A 21,951-nucleotide genomic window follows, 5' to 3' on the forward strand; every position below is an offset into this window, starting at 1 on the left:
TTTAGGCCATTCTGGAGAAAGGGAAAAATACATCCCTACTCCTGACAGTGTTCAAAAACGCTGGTGAAGATCTATGATCTATGATCTAGAACATTTGCCACGTGCAGGGGTGAAATGACCTCAGGAAGATTATGCCCAAGCCCTCCTTGCAGAGATGGGACCGTGTCCTACCCGCCAGCATCCCCACGATGGAGCCAATGGCGGCATGCAGGCAGACGAGTGGCGAGGAGATGAACAGAGCCACCAGGAAGACGCCGCCTGTCCAGGGATTGTCGCAGCCATACACCTGGCCGACCCCGACGGGGATGGCTTGTAGCAGCTGCAAAGTCAACAGAATCCAGGTCACTGGAGCGTGGGCACATAACACAAAGACCAGGCCTTAGGGTCGGGACTGAGCCATTCCTGGTGGGGGTAATGGGCTGGAACAGGGTGGGGTGGGGGGACGGTGCTACCCTCCAGTGTGTAAGAGACCTTGGGAGGCAGGACGCCAGCCAGAACAAATCACTCTTCACTCCACCACCTAGCAGGCATCTGGTATCCCTCGTGCAGAGCCGGGCAGGGCCCCCCAACACAAATGCTTCTGAGGGACACATGGCTTCTGCTCTGAGAGGAGAAACTCTGAGGGGACCAGAGGGCACCTCCTCTCTAGACTGCCATTGGAGGTTTCGGGGCACTAAGGTATTGCCACTAGACCTTCCGAAATCCTACAACTATTCCAGGAATACTGGAAATATTTTAGGCCATTCTGACGATTGACTTAATCTAAGGTCACCCAACTTATTGGTGGCCAAGGCCAGGCTAAAGCCTCTGAACTTGACCCCTAGTCTACAGGTGGTTGCTGTAGATTCAGAGCTACCTAGGGTGTTGTGGGGCTCTGGGAAGGAGGTGGGACTTCCCCTGCTCGAGGAGCCTTTAGCATTGCAGAAGGGTAATGTGCGCAACCTTGGAAAACAGAACAAAGCCAACATCCCTGAGCTTAAGAGTCATTTGGTGGTGTTGTAATTGGAGATGGTTAGTTTGGCAGCCAGATGGCCCTTTTCTGCCCAAGCTGAACCATCCCCATCTGACAGAGGAGGGGAAGAAGGAAAGGAGGGAGATTGGCAGGCTAGGGAGAGCATTGGCCTGGGAGCTGAGGGCTCCAGCCTTCAGAGGTCTCTGCGTGAGCTCATGGCTTGATGGCGAGTATGTCACTTCTTCACGCTGGGCTCTGGTGTCCACCTCTGTAACAGGAGGAGGCTGCCTTATCAGATAATCTTTCAGCTTTAAAATTCTGCGGTCTTCACTCCATTACTAGGTGATGTGACCTCTTTGAGGTCTCCTTTATGGCTGGGTACATACTAGGTGCTTCATATATATGTATTGATTCACTCAGCGGTTTCCAAACTTGGCTGTAATTAATCACCTGGAGATCTTTAAAAAAAAAATTGATGCCTGGCTCCTCCCCAACATCATGATTTAACCGGTATGGGCCTGACCAGGGCCTCAGGAGATTATAATGTGCAACCGAGTTTGGGGACCACTGGGTTAGTTACACATGACCTACTGTAGATGTTGGGAGTTCACTGCACGTCTCCCTTTGGGTGAATTTTTGGACATTTTAACAAACTGATTTAATTCTGGAGTCAGTCTGATTTCTTTAGAGAATAGTGTTTTGAGCTTTTAAGCTTTACCCATCCTTGTCTCTAGATGGGTGGCCTTTCAATCACCAAGACCCATTGGGCCAGAGCCTATAGCCCTGTGCCAGGAATGACATGGTGGGGTGCATCTTATTTAAAGGAACCCCGAGAAAGCTTTGTGCCAGTTCAGGGAACTCAGCTTCTATTTGGGGAATGGGTTAGAAGTCTACTCAGTAAATATTCTATGACTTCCCAAAGTCTGAGGAATGCAGGCTGCTGAGGGGGTTCCAACTTCCCCCTTCCCCTCTAGGAACACAGGTTTGAAGGAACACAAACTCCTATTACAACACCACCTAGCAGGTCTGTGCCCCTAGGGCAATGTGCCTTACTGCCGATGAGGCTCCCTGACGATCCTATCAGAGGTAGGGTTTTGCCCCTGCTCCCACCCCTGCTGTTTTCCACTGGAGAGGGTGAGCTTTCCCTTCAAGGCAGGGCTCTGTCTTTTCCATTCTCTCCGATTTCCACCCTAACCCCTACTCCTCGTACTCCTGCCCTGGGCCCAGACAAGACTTTACAAAGATAAAACCTTTACAAAGGGTCTGCGTGGTTGGCAGCCGCGTCTGCGCTAGGGGCTCGGGAGCCTTTCCTTTTCCGAGAGGCTTCGGGGTCGGAGGGTGGCCGGCCCTGGAGGAGCCGCGGCCCACCCTGCCCTGGAGCCGTGGTCCTGGAGCTGAGCCCCCCGCAGCAGGGCTCGGCCGTGTGGTGAGGGCTCAGAAAGCAGACTGTCTAAACAGTATTGAGGACATGGGTTATGTTTGCAAGCATTCAAAAGACGATCATGGAAACAATATTCTGAATTATTCCAAAAAGCCGAGCTAGAAGCAATGGGTTCTAGCTAGAAGCAATGAGGAAGGTAAAGAACACTCCAGCACTTAGTAAAGGCACCCAGTGAGGGGCGCACTGCACTGAGAAGCAGAGGGTTTCACCTCACTGTGGTTGTTCCGGCCGAGGGTGCCTGTCCTGCCTGGGACGAAGTGGGAGGCGGCTCACAGCCCGGGCTCTGCAGCAGGCGTTTCATGCTCAGGCACTAGCTGCAGTTTGACCTTGGGCAGCTAAACCCGCTCTGTGCCTCAGTTTTCTCATCTGGGAGCGGGGATAATGATAGTACTTACAGTATTGGGCTATTATGAGGGTTGATTAAATGAGTTCCCAAGTCCAGGGCTTGGAACAGTGTCTGGTACGTAATAAGCTTGCCCTATGAGGGGCTCTTAGCTTTCTCTATTGTTCATTAACAAGGCCAAATGTTACAATTCTGTATATTTAATCTTATGTTAGATTTTTATTATATCTCTTCATCCCCAGTGTCTATAGACGTCAGTAGAATAAATGAATATGTACATTTATGATAGTTGGATGTAAAACAGAGTTTCTCAACTTCAGTATTATTGGCATTTGGGGCTGCATAATTCTTCGTTATGGGGAGGGCTGTCCTGTGCATAATAGGATGCCATGCGGCATCCCTGGCTTCTACCTGCTCAATACCAGTAGCACCCCTCCCCCCCAGTTTAGACAATTTAACAAGTATCTGTGGATATTTGCCCTGCTCAGGAGGACAAAATCACCCCTGCTTGAGAGCCACTGAGATGGAAAGTATATGCAAATTCATCCCCATCTTCACTATTAATATCTTTAAAATCCTAACTTTAAACATTCACTTTAGTGTCTTGCCCCTCCCCCCAGCAGTCCATCTTACTTAATATTTCTCCCCGAACCCCACGGCTGTGTAGCATCGACTTGGCACTCGTCTGTGCGCTTGTTTACTGTCTGTTTCCCTGGGTTGGGGGAGTGTACCCTGCAAAACGGCAGAGAGGTTGTTGTCCTCTTACTCCCCGTGTATTCCTCGTGTCTGATAAAGTGCCCGGCACGTATCAGGCCTTCAATAAGGGTTCAGTGAAAGAGCATACAGAGCTGGCAGCATCCCTTCCCTGTCCTATCCTCACCCATGGCCATCATCTGGCGGAGCTGCGTCTGGAGAAGCAGAGAGCCTGGGTAATCCACAGGCTAGTTATGGAGGAGTGTGTGACAGAAGCCGGGGTCCCAACTCCTCTGCCGCTGGGGAACTTACCAAGGACATCTCCATCTCTGTCCAGGTGATGTTGGGCACCGAAGACATGGGCTCCACCAGTGTCGTGGGGAAGAAGAGGTTGTAGTGGCCGGTGGCTGCCAGGTACAGGGTCATGGCCATGTTGAAGGGCAGCGTGAAGACCGGGAGGTCCCACCTGCTGAAGATGGAATTCAAGGCACTGGAAAGAAGTGGGCTGAAGATGAGAGAGACAAAAGGTTAATCTGTGCGCATCCTTAGGTCTACACCGTCTCATCGGCTCTGGCCACAGTGCCACCCACTGTCTCCTCTCCTTGGCACGGCCATTCCTGACTCCTTTGGGACTCTAGTGGTCCAATTTATCTGGGACTGGGAATAAAGTGTTCAATTTAAGGTGAATCTTTGAGAAACAGATTTTTAAAGTATTGTAATTTGTTTGGAATAGAAACCTTTAGAAATTAAATATTTCCTTGTTTCTTAAACCAAGAAAACGAAACAAAATGTCATCCTTAGAAAATATCACGTATTGCCTTTGGATTATCGAGATGTACAACAGCTTCTATCCTGGGCTGTGATAACATTTTAGAAGTCTGGCCTTGTGGGAGGCAGCTGATGAGAAATGACGAGATGGGAAATACTTCATTTTCCCAACCTTGAGCTCCACACACTCCAACGGCCCTGCTCCCACACCCTCTTCCTCTCTGCCTTTGGCACATGATGAAAGTGTCCCTCCTTCTTTATTGGGCCAATTCTTTCCCTTGTATTTCGGGATCCATTCTGTCTCCAAGACTTAACTCCTACAATTCTCTCCCCTCTCTCCTGCAGCTTCAGTCTCTCCTTTTTCTCTAGATCATTCTCATAAGTCTACAACATGCTTTAGTATCTTCTACCTGTAAACATTCTCCTCCTCTAACCCGATGTCCCCTCCAGCTAGTTTGCCCCATTTCTCCACTCCCCTTCATAGCAATTACTCCTCAAAAGATTGCTATGCCTCATCTTTCTACCCCCTTTCTTTCCTGGACCCACTTCAGTCACGTGTGCATTCTCCCCATGCCACAGAAGTGGCTCTGGTCCAGTTCACCAATGACATCTATCCTGCCAAATCCACGGCCATTCCCTGCTCCCTTCATTTGACACCTGGACACTCCAACAGGATTGAAACACCTTCTGTCTGGGCTACCACGACACTGCCCTTTCTTAGCTTGCTTCCTGCTTCTCCAGCAGCTCCTCATGACCTCTTCTTTGTAGTTATTCCCCTCCTCTGCCAGTTATCCAAATATTAGAAGATCCATCCTATGGCTCTGCCTTGGGTCTTCTCTTTCTTCATTTTTTTCTGGGTGATATCCTTTAGTCCCATGGATAAAATATCTTCTGTATGCTTCTGCCCTCCAATCTTGACCGTATCACAAAGTTCTGGATTTGTACATCTAGTTACCTCATCAACATCTCTCCTTGGAAGTCTACAGCCTAATATGTCCAACAGAACTCTTGATTTGTGCCCTGTCTCCCACCACCAACCTGTTTTCCTCTTAGTTTTGTCCATCAACCCAGCTGCTCAGCCAAACTGTAGGAGTATACTGAATCTTCTTTTCTTTCTTACCCCCTGTACTCCATAGCTTCCCAGCGAGTCTTGTTGCCTACACCTTCCTTAAAATACACTCCAAGCCCAACCGTTTCTCACCACCTTCCTGTATATCACCCTTGTCCAGACCATTCTCATCTCTCCGTGGGTTCCTGACGATGCTTTCAGCATCCACTCTTGCTCCAGTTAAAATCCATTCTCCACACGGCAAGAGTGATTTGTTTAAATTTAAACTATATCCTATCACATCTCTGCTTAAAACCCTTTAACTGCTTCCCATCACAGTTGTAATAAAAATCAAAAAGCTTACTGGATCCTCAAAGTGAACAGGGTCTAGCTCTCACTTCCTTCTGCCCACTCCTTCTTGGTTCACTGGGCATAACCGCCCACCATGGTCTTGCTTCCTGAACACAGACACTCCTCCATTTGGGGTCTGCACCAGATCTTCAGAGGGCAGCTGCCTTTTATCATTTAGGGGAAAGCACCCTCATTCCCTCTACATAGTGGCCTTCCCTGACCACTCATGTCTGGAATCACTCTCTGTCCCGCTCACCCTTGTTTTGCTTTCCTCACAGCACTAATCAAATCTTGACAAGATCTTTTTAATTAACTAGTTGGGGACATTGTTTCTATCTTGGTCAAGAAGAACATAGGCTCCAAGAGGATGGAGACCGTCTCTTGTTCACAAGTATCCCCAGGATCTAGAATAGTCCCCGCACATAGCAGGCACTCAGCAAATATTTGTTGGATAGATCTGGAAAATGGCACTACTAATACCTACCTTATGGGTTGGATTTTGGGGTCTACATGAATAGATTAGCGAACACACTGGAATAGCAGCACAGAGTTGGGTGCTCCATGATTTTTTGTCTGTTAAAGTGGGGAGTGGGCACTGTAGACAAAGTGCCACCCAGTGCAGAATGGCTGTGGAGCTTGCTGAGGGGCTTCATCTGTGTTGTTATAAGCAAATGTGTGCAAATGAAGATGAGGTCTGCTACTCCTGACATGGGGACAGGAGGGGACATTGAGAAAACTCCACAGAAATGACTGCTATAGCTTTTTGTCCCAGTGGTTTCAGAAAGACAGAAACCCTAAGAAGAAACATAAATTGCCCAGAATGCTTAATGTAGTAATTTATTTACAAGCACTACTAAAAAGTAATAAAACAGTACTTAAACTAAATTAAACTAACTGGTTTTAGTAACTCCAGACACCGAAGAAAGACATGTACTTCTTAGAGATGTTAAAAATTCGTCAGCCTCTCTTGGAGCTGCGGGGCACAGAATGGACAACGCGGATCACCTCAGGCTCCTGCCCTCAGGTGCTGGTGGCCTCAGGCACCACAGACCTGCCTCAGACACAGGTGAGCTAAGGCCTAGCATGAATATTTGTTTCCAAGACCCTTCCTCCTGACTTATTCCTTTGCAAAATGAGGTGATTGCACAGCAAGATCTTAACTTATGCTTCTTGTTCAAAGATTCTGTGCTTTCACTGTAGATATCCTGCTCCAAGAGAGCTCTAATTCTGTCCCCAGTGAGTTTTTAGCTTTTCTGTCTATTCTCAGGCCACAGTTTAGATGATTCCCAGGAAGCCTGGAGACTCTGGGTTCATCATCAAAAACTTTGTAAAAGTGTGACCTGGGGCCAGTTACTTAACCTCTTCATGACTTGGTCTTCCCTTCTGTAAACTGGGGACAATAGTAACCCTACCTGGCTTTGCACTGTTCCTTGGCTTGTAGGAAATCCGCAGTAAATGTTAGCCATTATTATTAAAACTATCAGTCAAAGAAGATTATTAGCACCATAAAAAACCTGTGCTCATTGCTGCTCTAAAGGGTCCCTGTTATTCCAAAATAAAAAAATGATCTGCTGTGTCGCAATCAGATTCACGGATCTTCACTGTGTCTTGTGGGACAAGCCAGCCTGATGATGAAGCACTGGGCTCCAGGGGGTCCATGTCCCTGTCCAGTGTAAGACGCAAGCACCCCGGGGCCCCGTGGGTCTGTGAGCAGAAGGAGTGAGGTGTCTCACCAGGTCATGGCTGTGAAGGTCACAGGAAACAGAAGCCACCAGTAATAGTCCCACTTCTCTGAGAACACGGCCATGAGCAGTCCCACCAGCATCCCGTTGTATCCATGGAGGCCGGAGGCGATGGCAGACCTGGGGGTGGGGGGAGAAGGGACAGCTACTTTGCATCTGAATTTGGTGGTGCTTGTAGGGCCCCCCTTGGTACTACCAGAAACAAGTCAGCTTACTCCTGAATGTTGGGTAGTCACAGAGCTGCCAGCACCTTCCCAGATTACCGCGCCCCCCCCCCCAGCCCTGATTACCCTGCTGTTCTAGAATTAAGGCTTCTCACTGTGTCTGAGCTCTCCCCTCAGGTTCTCAGGGGTGGGTGTCTCTGACTGCTAAGTATAGTGGGAGATCTAACAGAAACCTGAGTATGACACTGGGGAAGGGGAGTGTGTGTGTGTAGGAGACAGGGAGGAGGGGAGGAAGGGAAAGAGGAGGAGAGAGTGCATTCTGACTGCATGGTGTGAAGCTGTAATTGTCACCTGTCTTCTCTCCGAGGATGACAGTGTGTCCCAGAGTGGACGAGCTGAACCCGCTGGGGATGTGTACGTGCCTCTCCCCTCGGCAGGGCAGGGAGAGGCCCAGAGGTGGGGAGAATCCAAGCCTGAGTCTATCCTCTCTTCATTTCATCAGGGAAGTCTATGTGCACCTCAGCTTCTCTCCCGGATGCTAACAACACTGCCCTTGACCCTGGCCATAACTCTGCTGGCTGGGGGGACAGGGAGCAGGGTAAGGGAGGGACTGGGCCAATCCCTGCAAGACCCCTGCCTGAGCTTGAGCTTTGTGTGCTGTGCTCTGTCCCTGTCCTTGACTGGAAGTTGCCCAGGGTTGCTCAGGCTGGAGCTCATCCGTCTGACATCAGTGTAACAACAGACAACAGCGTCCGTCTGGTGCACAGAGGGTTCCAGGCCTTGCCTAGCTGTTGAATGTCTGTGTGGGAATGCTAGAGCTCTTCACCGACTGACCGTTCATGCCCAGCAGGGGCATCTAGAAGCACAAGTGCCCTGAGAGGGAGGCAGGGAGCTCTGGCTAGAGAAGGGCTCCTGCCTGGCAGAGGCCATGGCTTAGGTCCGGAAGGAGGGGAGCCTCAGCTCTGGAGGGGCCAGGAGAGCCGCTCAGCTAGTGGGGCGGGGAGTGGGCCAGCCGGAGGGCGGGAGGGGGAGTCTCTAGACAGTTGCCAACAAGAAAACCTGAGCACATGGCCCTTGTGGGGGGACACTTGTATGGGACACGGGACAGTGGGTGGGCTGCTCCCGAGGCCATGAACATATGGGGCAGCTGGGGACAGGTCGGGGGGGCTGGGAGGGAAGACCACTGGGGTTCACAATGCTCAGGACTAGGATATCTATCTGAGAAGCAGAAACCCATGTTTGGGCAAATACTTAACTTTTAGGTGTGATTGCATTTTGTCTACACTTTCCCATTTCTGTTCAGTGTTAGAATTTAGGATTTTTTTGGTTTTAATACCAGTTGCTTCAGGCAAACTGGGCAAAGACGGCTGGCCCCTCGTGGAGGCCTGGCCAGTAGCCCCAGGGGCAGGGTATAGGGGGAATAGTAGGAATCAAGCAAGGGAGCCCAGGGGAGACAAGATTAGGGCCATATCTAAGGGCTGCCTCCATAGTTGCCCCTCCCTGGTGACATCCCCTCCCAGGACACTTCTCTACCAAAACTTTGGTGGCTTTGGGTTTGGTTGTCAAAATGAAACTCATTACCTTACATCCCACTCTGACCATCAGAAATACAAAGGTAGGTTTAACCCTAATGCCAAAAAGGTCTTCATTAGGACCACGTTCCATCGGGACACCACAGCATTAGAGTTGATGACCTGGAGTTCCTCTCTGTGAAGTAGTCTCTGGGCTAGTGGGGGTAGGGTAGCAGGGATAAGGCGAGACATGGGATTGATGGAGGAGGAGGCGGGGAGTAGGACTGGTGGACAGGAAGTAGGGGTGGTCAGGGGAATGGGGGTAGGGGAGTAGGGATGGTGGAGAGGGACAGTGGTGGTTATGATTAGAATATGGAGCATTCAAAATGACTTCCTGTCCTGAACATGCTTAGAACATTGCCAGGGAGAGAAGCCTCAGAAAGCAATTAGAGAACCATCCCATAGAGTTATTGGGGTATGTTCTGGGGTTGTCCAGTGAGAAAGGAGGGTTCGTTCAGAGAGCACTGAGGTAATCAGGGGTGGCTCCCTGTAGGAGGGGGATTTGAAAGGATAGTAGGATTAGATAGGCAGAAGCAAAATTGCTGAACTGGGAATAGTGGGATACTGAGTGGGAATATGGTGGGGCCCATCAGAGAAGGCTTTGGAAGCCAAACTGGCATATACTTGTCTTAGTGAAGATGTTTGGGAGGATTAGGCAGGCGTGGTTGGTGTCTCCCCTGTAATACTGAGGTCCATGAAGCAGCTCTGTGAATGGCCTGGCAAGTTTACCAGTAGATTATGGTTGGGAAGAAAGCCAGAGAATCAGACTGTCAGCGCAGGAAGGGACTCTGGCTCCTCGAAGGTGAGCTAGTAAGTTGTAGCTCTCACAGACGAGGACAATGGGGCCAGGAGGGGAAGCACTGGCCCAAGGTCACATAGCTAAAGAGGCAGTGGGCTGGACAGAGTTCGGGTGAGTTTTACCAAACAGTGATGAAGCAGTGAGACCAGAGGTAATCCCGTCAGGGCCCCAATTCTAAGCCAGCTGGCCCCTGAGATGGTAAGGAGGAATAGGGAACCTACTGGTTGAAAGAGAGACACAAAATCCTGGCTGGAGCCTACTTTTTATGTCACACACAGACCTGCACCCCAAAGAATTCAGCTTCTCATTCATCCAATTTGGAATGGCCTCCTGGGGTCCCCCAGGGCCACCTGAGAGGTGCATGAATGGCTTCTCAGGGGAGACAAGTCGACTCACAAATTTGCCTTGGTGGCATCTGGAATGTCAGGTGCACCCGGAGGCAATGTGGTGTTGGTTACAACAGTCAATTCTGATTACTCCCCATCCTCTGGGTTCACCAGAGAGCCTCTGGCCTTGCTGTCCACACGGTCTATGTGACAAGGAGAGCACTCACCTCAGCCTAGAAGATGTGGGCCATGTGTCACACCCCGAGCCCGGCCATCCACTCATTGTGGTACCTCCCTGTCTCCTTTCTCTTGTGAAGTGTGGACCCTCTTACCTTCACTTTCTGCCTTGTGAAGTGGCCGTGAGAATCATGATACTGCATGATAGTGCTTTTCAATCTTTTGGCAGTAACCCACGGTAAGGAGGGAATATACTTGGCAGCATGACCCGGTTCTCTCTCTCTGTCCCCCTGTGCATCTCCCCCACATATACAACACATCCCAACATTAATGAAACAAAAATTTCGCAAAATATTTACTACATATGAATGACTCTAATCTGTTTTATTCTATTATTTTAATTTTTAAAAATGCTGTTGACAATTAATTCATGATCCACAAATGGATGGGTGACCCCCAAATTGAAAAACACTAAAAATATGCACATTCCCAAACTTCTCTGATCATCAGAAGCACCCAGAAGGATCTTTTTTAAAAAAAAACACTCCCTCCCAGACCCATTGAATGGGACTATCTGAGGGAACAGAAGTGGTTGGGCTGAAGAAGACACATTCCTTAACAGTCAGCCCAGACGATTCTAGCCATCAGCAAAGTTTGGGAACACTGGGACAGAGTGGCGCAAAGTCTGAGGAAATGGCCCAGTTACATAAAATGCTACTTATTATTGTTCCTGGACTTTGTGGCCACCAGTGCGGGGGTGTGTGGGGGGGTAATGCCTCCTGCCTCCACTCTGCCCTTCCTCTTCTCCCTCCCTTCTCTCTCCCAGGTCCCATGTTTCCAGCTCAAAGGCTGCCCTCTCTCATCCCCCCCAACACTTAGAGATGTCTGTCTTTTCTTTTTTTTTTTTTTTAAAAGATTTTATTTATTTGACAGAGAGAGAGACACACAGCAAGAGAGGGAACACAAGCAGTGGGAGTGGGAGAGGGAGAAGCAGGCTTCTCGCCGAGCAGGGAGCCTGATGCGGGGCTCGATTCCAGGACCCTGGGATCATGACCTGAGCCAAAGGCAGATGCTAACGACTGAGCCACCCAGGCACCCCAGAGACGTCTGTCTTTTTAGAGCTCTCCAGTATATACTGTTTCTTATTATTCTGAGACATTTCTTGCCTCAAACAGACTGTAGGCTCCATGAGGGAAGAGCCACTTAAGTGTTCCTTTGCACCTGCCTCCCAGGGAGTGTTTCCAGAAGGATCTACAGTCAAAAGGAGCCTAGTGCTGTCACACCTGCTGTGAGCACAGGAGTAATTTAATTCTGTTTAATTCTATAGAGACCTCCAGTGATTGGTTCAAAGTCGATCTTCAGGAGACTTTGGGCTGGCCGGTAGGATAATGTTGGCTGATCAGTCTCGTAAACACTTCTCTACCTGTCCATCTCAAGACCCCACAACCAACCAGACAGGGACCTACCTGTCCTGGTTCAAGGCGAGGGCAGTTAAGGTTGAGACCACTGTCCCTAGACCCCCGGTAATCGTCCACCAGGGATTCTGGATCAGGAGTCCTATGAAGATGATGAGTCCGCTGACAGGGTTGTTGACAAACATCACCTGAGCAGCCCCCCTCAGGACCCAGTCTGAGAACTGGAAGGCCAGGGGCTTATCTGAAAGAGACAGAGCCGTGAGCAGGGGTCGGCTTGGGTCTCCCTGCTGGACCACTGGCTGGCACGGCAACCAAGGCAAACAGGGATGCAGGGGCCAGGACATTTCCTCTCATTTGGCCTGGTACCCAGCCCAAGTCTCTGAGTGGCTAGGCAATCAGTCCACAGTGGGTGTTAGCTTTTGCCATACAGACTGAGGCACCATGCTGAGACCAATTTAACGCCGTTCCAGCCATCAGCTTGGTTGGCAAGGAAGCCTTGGGAGCATTCCAAGGGGAATTTATTGGTCCAAGGGAAGGGGTGAGGAGGGAAGGAAACTCTCTTTTTGTGTTGTGCCGTATGGCTCAGTTGAGAGCTGGTATCTGAGCAGTAAAGAAAGGAGTCTGGAGAAAAGGAGCTGAAAAAGAAATGGTTTCAGCCCAGCAGTGCAATTGTATTGAGTTAGGACCTGGGGGAAGCCAGGCATAGAAGAGGGGACATATATTCTGCCTTGCTCTCTGGTTCGGTTTCTAGGACAGCCTCTACAGGTGTGGGTGAGGAGGATAGGGGTGTTTGTTGCAGTATTTAGTTGAGGGAAACTAGGAGAAGAAAACCATTGAAAGGAGAGAAAGAATATTGGAATATGGGGGAGGGGGATGTCAGTATTTTCTCGGCACATAGTAAATGGCTGTGGAACAAGGGAAGGAAAGATCACTGGGGAATGGCTCTTATGTTGCTAAAGTGGTTGTCCTCTATTCCATGTAGGGGTGAAGAATTTGCAAAGAACTAAAATCAGTGAAGTGCATTTCATTCTGAACCTGTGGGAATCCCAAGTTAGTGGGGTACCTTAGACCCACCCACGGCCAACTCAGGGCAGGAGCACTCCACCTGGGGGTCCTCTCAATAGGTGAATGAGGGAGCAGCTTCCTCCACCCAGGCCAGAGGGGGCACTGCTTCTTCTCTGGGCATTTGCTTACCTTTCAGCCAGCCCCTGCACTCCTTCATCTCCCCTGTGAGGTAGCCCACTGCTTGGAAGAGGCTGATGCCCCCCAAGCCTGCAGAGCCCTGATGGGCTGCCCCACTTTCTCTCCTTTTAGTCCTTTCGCTGGGTTTTTCCATTTTCACAATATGGCTGTCTTCATTGGATGAGCGGAGATCCTTTTAAGAGAAACCATGACAAACTATCATATAATACGTCTTTTTGAGAGCAGGGGCACTTGGAGATAGGAAAGCTTGTCAGCTGTTCTGATAAAGATAAACGATCATAAGACCCCGGTCCACTCTCTATTGCTGTCCAGGGTGCCACACGCAAGCCAGTCTTCCAGGACGACTACACATTCTTCACAGCAGGGTTTCATAAACTTTTGTGCTGTGGATCCCTTCTGTCAGTTTACAAGGCCATGGACTTCTTTCCAGAAGTGATGTTTGGAAGTGAATAAAATAAACAGGATTGCAAAGAAAACCAGTTATATTTAAAAATAAAAAAGTCTGTGATAGACATACAGATGCAGCCAATCTAATACCTATTATAATTTCAAAGTAACAATGTGTGAGTATGTGGGGCCTCCTCACGCCAACTCAGGACAACTTTATAGGGCCACTTGAGATCCAGAGCTCACTATAGGGTCGCCTGGGGCCCTTATTGCCCAATTTCTTCTTCTGCCTAATCCTGCTGCATTTCCTCCTCTCCAAGTATTGACCCCAAAGGCACACCCCAGTAAACTTCTTACATGCAAATCTCCATCTCAAAGTCACCCTTCTAGGGGAACCCAACCTGTGACAAGGGCAACAATCCTAGTACGGATAGGGCTGTTGTTCATTACTTATGTTTATAATTCAAATAAGCGCTACAGTTCATTGGAAGCTAGTGAAATAAAGGTAAATTATTTTCCCCATCCAAGTTCATACCCCCTCAAGCCTATCTTTGGACCTCTTGGTCAGGACTGCTTGTTCTAAAACTACACTGTTCACTATCATAGCCAATAGGACACGTGGCTATTGAGCACTTAAAATGTGGTTAATTTGAATTGAGACAGGCTCCAAGTGGATTTTGAAGACTTACTATGAGAAAAGAATGTGTAAAATATCTCAGTGATACTTTACACTGGTTAAATAATGAAATAACAATATTATATATATTCATATATATTAGGTTAAATAAAATAGAGTATTAAAATTAATGTTACCTTCCTTTTACTGTTAAAAATATGGTTAATAGACATTTAAACATATATGTGTGGCTCACATTATATTTCTATTGTACACTGATGGTCTATAGATTTCTCTAACCTCCTCCATACATCAAAACTTCAGTGTCTTGAGGATATCAGTGAAAGTGGTAGAGTAAGGACCTCCACAAGTTCTTTCATAAAGGCAATATACATTCTTTTCTATTGCACATGGAACATTCTTAGTATAGACCATGTTAGGCCATAAGATAAGTAAAACATTTTTTTTTTTTCGCCCTAAGTAAAACATTTTTACTGATAAAAAAGTATCAGTAAATTTAAAGGCATTAAAATCATACAAAGGATGTTCTTTCTCTCTCTTTTTTTTAAGATTTCATTTATTTGAGAAAGAGTGAGAGAGCACAAGCAGGGGGACCAGCAGAGGAAGAGGGAGAAGCAGGTTGCCCGCTGAGCAGGGAGCCTGACTTGGTCTCCATCCCACAACCCTGGGATCATGACCTGAGCCGAAAGCAGATGCTTAAACGACTGAGCCACCCAGGCACCCCTGTTCTCTCTTTTTAAAAAGATTTTACTTTTAAGTAATCTCTACACCCAACGTGGGGCTTGAACCCACAACCCCAAGATCAAGAGTTGTACACTCTACCAACTGAGCCAGCCAGGTGCCCCCAAAGTATGTTCTCTGACCATGATGGTGTGAATTTAGAAATCAAAAGCAAAAGGAAATTTGGGAAATAATGTGGCAATTAAACAACAGGCTCCTAAATAATCAATGGATCAAAGAGGAAATCAGAAGAGAAATTAGAAAAATACTTTGAGATGGATGAAAATAAAACACAACTTATCAAAACTTATGGGATGCAGCTAAATCAGTGTTCGAGGGAAATTGTAGGTGTAAAGAACTATGTGAAAAAAAGAAATATCCTGTATCAACAACTTAACCTTTCACTTTAGGAAACTAGATAAATAACAGTGAACTAAACACAAAGCAAGTAGAAGGAAGGAAATAATAAACACTATCATGAAAATAAATGAAATAGAGAAGAAAAAATATAGAAAATCCACGAAACTAAAAGATAGTTCTCTGCAAAGATCAAAACTGACTAACATTTAGCTAGACTGACCAAGTTAAAAAGAGAAGATTGAAATTACCAGAATCAGAAATGAGAGAGGAGACATTACTACCAAGCTTCAAGAAATAAAAAGGGTTATGAGGAAATGGATTCTAAAGAAATGGATAATTGTATGCTAACAAATCAGATAACCTAGATGAACTGAATACATTTTTAGATAGGCACAAGCTATCAAAATGACTTAAGAAGAAACAGAAAATCTGAACGAACTCATAACAAAGTAAATGATTAAATTAGTAGAACAAAAACAAAAACAACAAACAAAACACTTCCCACAAAGAAAAACCCAAGTTCAGGGGCGTCTGGGTGGCTCAGTTGTTAAGCGTCTGCCTTTGGCTCAGGTCAAGATCCCAGGGTCCTGGGACTGAGCCCTGCATGGGCTCCCTGCTCTGCAGGGGGCCTGCTTCTCCTTCTCCCACTCCCCCTGCTTGTGTTCCCTCTCTCGCTGTGTCTCTCTGTCAAATGAATAAAAAATAAAAAAATAAAATAAATCTTTATTAAAAAAAAAAAGAAAAACCCAAGTTCAGATGGCTTCACTTGTACAATCTGCCAAATACTTAAAGAGTTAGTAACAGTATTTCTCAAAAACTAGAAAGGGCAACACTTCCTAGCACATTCTATGAGGCTAGTATTACCCTAACACCAAAGCCAGACAAAGACATCACAAGAAAGAAAATTACAGATCAATCTGCTTTGTAAATATAGATGCAAAAATCCTTGACAAAATACTACCAAGCCAGATTCAGTAACATATAAAAATAATTATGGCCAAGTGGGATTTATTCTCAGAATTCAAAACTGTTTCAACATATAAAAATCAATCAATAATTATTAACAGAGTGAAAGAAAAAACCCACATGATTATCTCAATAGACACAGAAAAACCACTTGAAAAACTCAACAACCTTTCCTGATAAAAACACTTAGCAAACTAGGAATAGAAAGAAAATTCCTCAACTTAATAAAGGGTATCTACTAAAAACCCACAGCTAATATTATATGTATGTAGAGATGGGATGCTTTCCCTTTAAGATCAGGAATGAGACAAGGATGTTGGTTCTCTTGTCACTTCTATTCAACATCGTACTGCAAGTTCTAGCCAGAGCAATTAGGTAAGAAAAAAACAAACAAAAGGGACCCAGCTTGGAAAAAAGTAATTTAAACTATCTCCATTTGCGGATGGCACATTCTGTTATATGGAATCTTCTTAAAAAATCTATTTAAAAAATCCCAAAAAACTATTAAAGTTAATGGACAAGTTCAGCAAGTTTGCTGGATAGAAGATCAATCTACAAAAATCAATTTTATTTTTATACATGGGCAACGAACAATCCAAAAATATAATGAAGAAAACAATTCTATGATAGCATGAAAAAAATAAAATATTTTGGAATAAATTGAACAAAAAAGACGTATACTAAACTAAAGGTTTTGTACAAGTTTTTTTATACTAAAAACTACACAACATCAAAAGGAATTAAAGACTTAAATAAATGGAAATATATCCTATGTCCTTGGATTGGAAGACTTGTTAAAATATCAATACTCCTCAAGTTGATCTATAGATTTAATACAATCCCTATCAAAATCCCAGTTGCTTTTTTTTTCCTGCAGAAATTGAAAGTCAGATCCTAAAATTAATACAGAAGTTCAAGGGTCTCAGAAGAGATAAAGCAGTCTTGAAAAGGAGAAACAGAGTTGGGAGACTCACTCTTGATTTCAAAAACCTACTAAAAAGCTACAGTAATCAAGATGGTGTGGTACTGGCGTAAGGACAGACATACAGATCAGTTAAAGTTGAGAGCCCAGAAACAAACCCATGCACTATGGTCAGATGACTTTTGATGGCAGTGTCAAAACAGCTCAATGGAGAATGAAGAGCCTTTTCAATATGGTGCTGGGACAGCTGGATGTCCACGTGTAAAAGACTGAAGTTAGACCCCTACTTGACACCATATACAAAAGTTAACTCAAAATGGATGAAAGACTTACGCGTGAGTGCTAAAATATAAAACTGTTAGATAAAACATAAGACTAAATCTTTGTGACCTTGGGTAAGAAAATGGTGTCTTAGATATGACACTAAATGCATAAGCAATAGAAGTCCATAACAGATAAATCAGACTTAGAATCGCAAACTGTGCTTCTGAGGACACTATCAAGACTGCGAAAAGACTTACAGAGTGGGAGAAATTATTTGTGAATCATATAATTGGCAAGGGTCTAATATCCAGAATATAGAAACAACTGTTACAACTCCACAATAAAAAGACAAATAACCCAATTGAAAAAATGGGCAAAGGACTTCAAAAGACATTTTTCCGAAGAAGATATACAACTGGCCAGCAAGCGCAGGCAAAGATGCTCGACATCAATTTGACATTAGGGAAATACTAATCAAAATCACAGTGAGATGTCAGTTCACATCCACCCACGCTGTTAATAAAAAGACAGTAACAAGTTTTGACAAGGAGGCGGAGGGGCACGATGTGTACATCGCTCGTGAGAACGCACAGCGAGGCGGTGACTTTGGAAAACAGTTTGGCAGTGCCTGAAAATGTTAAACATACAGTTACCACATGACCCAGGAATTCCACTTCTGGATATATACCCAAGAAAAAGAAAAACATGTATCTGTACAATACCTTCTACACAAATGCTCATAGTAGCATTTTTTGTAACTGGCAAAAAGTGGAAACACCCAATGTCCATCAACTGATGAATGGGTAAATAAACTATGGTATACTCATACCATGAAATGTTGTTTGGCCATAAAAAGTAATGATGTACTGATTAATGCTACGACAAGGATGCACCTGAAAACATTATGCTAAATGACAGAAGCATTTCACGGAAGCCCATATATTAGATGATTCCATTGACATGAAATGTGCAGAATAGGCAAATCCACAGGAACAGAAGGTAGACGGGCGGGTGACAGGTGTGGGGGAGGGGGAATGCGGAGGGACTGCTAATGAGTATTTTGCGTTTCTTTTTGAGGTGATGAAAATATTCTGGAATTCACTGGTGGTGATGTGGGCGAACTTTGTAATTATGCTAAAAACCAGTGAAATGTACATTTTAAAGGGGTGAATTTTATGGTCTATAAATTGTATCTCATTAAAAAAAAAGCAACTTTAGTGGTCCTGGGTCCCTCTTCACTGTATCAGTTCAGGGAGTGTTAAAAGCTAAACTTTGAACACAGGCCTTACTTTGGGAGACGACGATAAGGTAAGTCAAGGGAGCAGGTCTAAGGGGGAAGGATTCGGGGGATTGGCTGAAGATTGGTGTGTGAGTGTGTGCATTCCCTACTTGTCTTTAAAATCGTGTTGCACACAGAACCACATTTTCCATCGTAGGCCAAATAGGACCGACCAGGGGTGTGACCCTGTGCTGACGGGGGGGCAGAACGTCCCCAGGCAGTGGCCCCTTCAGGCCGCTCTGCAACGCGTGTCCTGGGAAGCTGGGAAAGCAGCGTCTTTCATCCCCCTTCCTCCCTCTACCTGGGAGACGTGCTGGGAGGGACACTCCTCACCTTCTCTTCAGGCATCTCCAGGAGGGGCAGGGCCAGGTGTGTATCCTGGGGGCTGGAGGGCCAGCTCGGGTTGGTAAACTCTGACTCACAGAGTTTGCATCTGCTGGAAAGAGGCTCGGCCAGGAGAGGGCTGCTCTGAGGGTCAGACATTTTCCTCAGGGGCCGCTCGCTCAGAGATCCTGCGACTGGAGAGGGAAGGGGGACAATGGTGAGTCAGGATGGGGCCCGGAGGGATGTGGCTGAGGCTGGATGGAGGCCTCCAGAGGTACAGGACCAACTGCTGCTGCCAGGGAGGCCTGGGGCCATTCCTCCACCTGTGCTGCCTTGCATTTCAAAATCCCCCCATTCTTCCACGTCTGCTATGAAGAGTTCCCTGACCACCCAGTTGGAATAGATGCCTCTTTTTTTCTTCTGGTCACGGAAATAGATTTCCTCTACCTTTTTTATTATCCATTGTGCTATCTTACTGTAGTCGTTGCAAATATACTTTCTCTTTGATAACCACACATAGGCCTGAGTCTTCGAACGGAGTGGGGATCTAAGAGAAACTCATTTTCTTACTTGCTCTGGGCTACCTCCAGTCCTCCCCCTCTCTTCCCTCTGTCCTCAGTGCCCTTTCCAGCACTTTCCCCCTCTTCCTTCCCCAGGAACAGTACTGAAGAAGCAGCTCTGGTATAATCTACTAGAAGCTGTGCGTGCCAGGCTGAGGTCCCTCCGTGTGGGGCTCCCTTTCCCTTCACTACCCGGACTGGGGTTATGCCATGACTAGCTTGTGGAGCAACCTCTGGCCGCGGTCCTCAGTTTCCTGGTTCACTGTGGCTGCCGCCTGGGAGAGCCTACTTCTTCCTATTTGGCCACCGTAGCCGTTCTCTTTTTCAGCCTCCTCTGGCTCAGGGATGTCTTCATTTACTTTACCGTTTCTTTGACAGGCGGTTTGGACCTGCATGGTCCCCTCTCAGTATGACCTGGAGTTTTCCCTATTGTTCCAGGCGGCCTCCCCCGAGTTGCAAGACAGCATATCTTAGGACGGTGTTTGCAGATCCTTAGCATGGGTGCTAGCCTTCCTCACACTTACCTCTGCAGATGCTGCTAAGGGACTGCAGGGTTCTCTTCCAAAGTGGAGGAAGTCCCCTGCCTGTGCTTGCATTAGTGCCCCTTCCCGGGGCTATTTCCTACTCCCGTGACAGGAATTCCTGTTCTTCACCGTTGCTTCCAGACCCCTGCTCACCTTGCTGGTGCAGAAAGCCCTCTTCTTTGAGGCTTATACTATTCCCTCACTGCTCACTGCTGTGTTACCGACTTCCTGGTCATTCACTTGTTCAGTGAAGACTTTAGGGGCTCCTATGAGTCATCTTCATCTCCACTCCAATAACTTTCAGCAACTTCAATGGTCTGGACATTGACACGGACCTCACTGATGTTAACTCATCACTTCATTCTCTGACTTCACAGACCCTTGTCTTCCTCGCTTCCAGGGACCTTCTCCACCTCTTCTTTTCAGCCTCTGATTCCCATGGTCACCACATGGACTTGATACCACACAAACTATGAAGTCTCAAAGGCCTGGTTCTCTCCTCTGGATTTCCAGCTCGCCTGCTCAAGTGCGCCCACCGGCCCAGCGCTTTCACTTGCAGGAGACCTCCAGTCCCTCAGCTCCACCCACTCCGTATCCTCCCTTGCCTCCTCAAGCAACTCAGACTTCACAGCCCATCGTTTCACTTCTCTCAACACCCTTGCTCTGCTCTCCCCGCTCCCTCTCTTACGCCTGTGTGGTGAAATCCTGGCCGGGCTAAACCCAACCCTCCGTCTCGTCCAGGCTTTCATCAAGCAACTGAACAGTGTGTGAGAAAAACTGCCTAACTGGATAGGCTGCCATCACGCTAGGTTTATGCTTGCCATCCTCTTGGGTGGACTCTTGGCACTTCCCTTTCTATCTTTGGCCAGCCCAGACTCGTTTCTGCTGCAGCTGCCTTTCCTGTAAGACCTCCATGTGGGCAAATCCAAAACATGGTTTGGTCTTCATCTCATTAGACTGCTCAGGGCATCCACACAGCTGACCATCCCTCCTTGACACACTTTCCTCTTTTTGGCATTTACATCGATCCTCTCTTTAGCTGTTCCTTCACACTGTCCTTGGCTGGCTCCTCCTGGAAATATGAGCATTCTGTTGAGCTCTGTTCTGGACCATTTTCTCTCCACTGATACTCCTACCCAGCTGACATCAGCTCTCACCATGGCTTTATCCTCCATCTGTATACCTATGACTCCCGAATCGAATATTTCCAACCCAGTTTTGAGCACTGTATTCACAGATTTAATTGTCTACTTTATACTTGCATGTGGATGTTCCAGAAATAGCATAAAGTTAATGCACAGAAACAGCTCCTAATGTTTCCTTCTCAGATCCTGTCTTCCTTGAAAAGTGCCTGTCCCAGGACAAGTCTTCTCTCCATTCCAAGCTACTCCTTATAATACCTCTTCCTCCCTCCCCCAATCCAGTGATTCTACCTCTAAAATACACCTGGATGTGGGCGCCTGGGTGGCTCAGTTGGTTAAGCGACTGCCTTCGGCTCAGGTCATGATCCTGGAGTCCCTGGCTCGAGTCCCGCATCGGGCTCCCTGCTCAGCGGGGAGTCTGCTTCTCCCTCTCCCACTCCCCGTTTGTGTTCCCTCTCTCGCTGTGTCTTTCTCTGTCAAATAAATAAATAAAATCTTAAAAAAATAAAAATAAAAAATAAAATACACCTGGATGCTCACTGTCCCCATTTGGCTGCCATCACATCCTACCTCTGCTCCAATAACTCCCAATTGGACACCTCACTTCTCAGATTTCTCCTCCACGCCATACTCCCCAGGGTCATCAGTGTGTCCTATCATTACTCCATGCCACTCATGTCTGTTCCTGCTTTAGTCCTTTCAGTGGCTGCCGATGGAAAAATAGGTCTTAAGCATGCACATAAGGGTCTGCACCACCATGTTCCTGTTATGCGTTAGCCCATCCTGGGTTTCTCCTGTGCCTCGTCTCTGAGCTCCACACTTGCCTCCTTTCAGTGCCTAGGTGCTGAGCACTTTCTACTTCAGAGCCTCTGC

At 46.9% G+C, this 21,951-nt stretch overlaps 1 protein-coding gene across 1 annotated transcript in view; it reads right to left on the bottom strand.

The window, feature by feature from the left end:
* SLC14A2 (solute carrier family 14 member 2) overlaps positions 1–19,298 on the bottom strand; it is a 50,686-nt gene extending 31,388 nt beyond the window's left edge. The window contains exons 1-6 of the mRNA XM_034995883.1: positions 18,862–19,298; positions 12,985–13,165; positions 11,842–12,031; positions 7,330–7,458; positions 3,742–3,934; positions 172–319 (exon numbers count right to left, since the gene is read on the bottom strand). Of these exons, the coding sequence (XP_034851774.1) occupies positions 172–319; positions 3,742–3,934; positions 7,330–7,458; positions 11,842–12,031; positions 12,985–13,165; positions 18,862–19,011 (991 nt within the window). The 5' untranslated portion in view covers positions 19,012–19,298. The remainder of the gene's footprint in view (positions 1–171; positions 320–3,741; positions 3,935–7,329; positions 7,459–11,841; positions 12,032–12,984; positions 13,166–18,861) is intronic.
* Positions 19,299–21,951: the final 2,653 nt, after the last annotated feature.

This window comes from Mirounga leonina, unplaced genomic scaffold, assembly GCF_011800145.1.
Source record: "Mirounga leonina isolate KUSES-001 unplaced genomic scaffold, KU_Mleo_1.0 Mir_93, whole genome shotgun sequence".
Lineage (NCBI taxonomy): Eukaryota > Metazoa > Chordata > Mammalia > Carnivora > Phocidae > Mirounga > Mirounga leonina.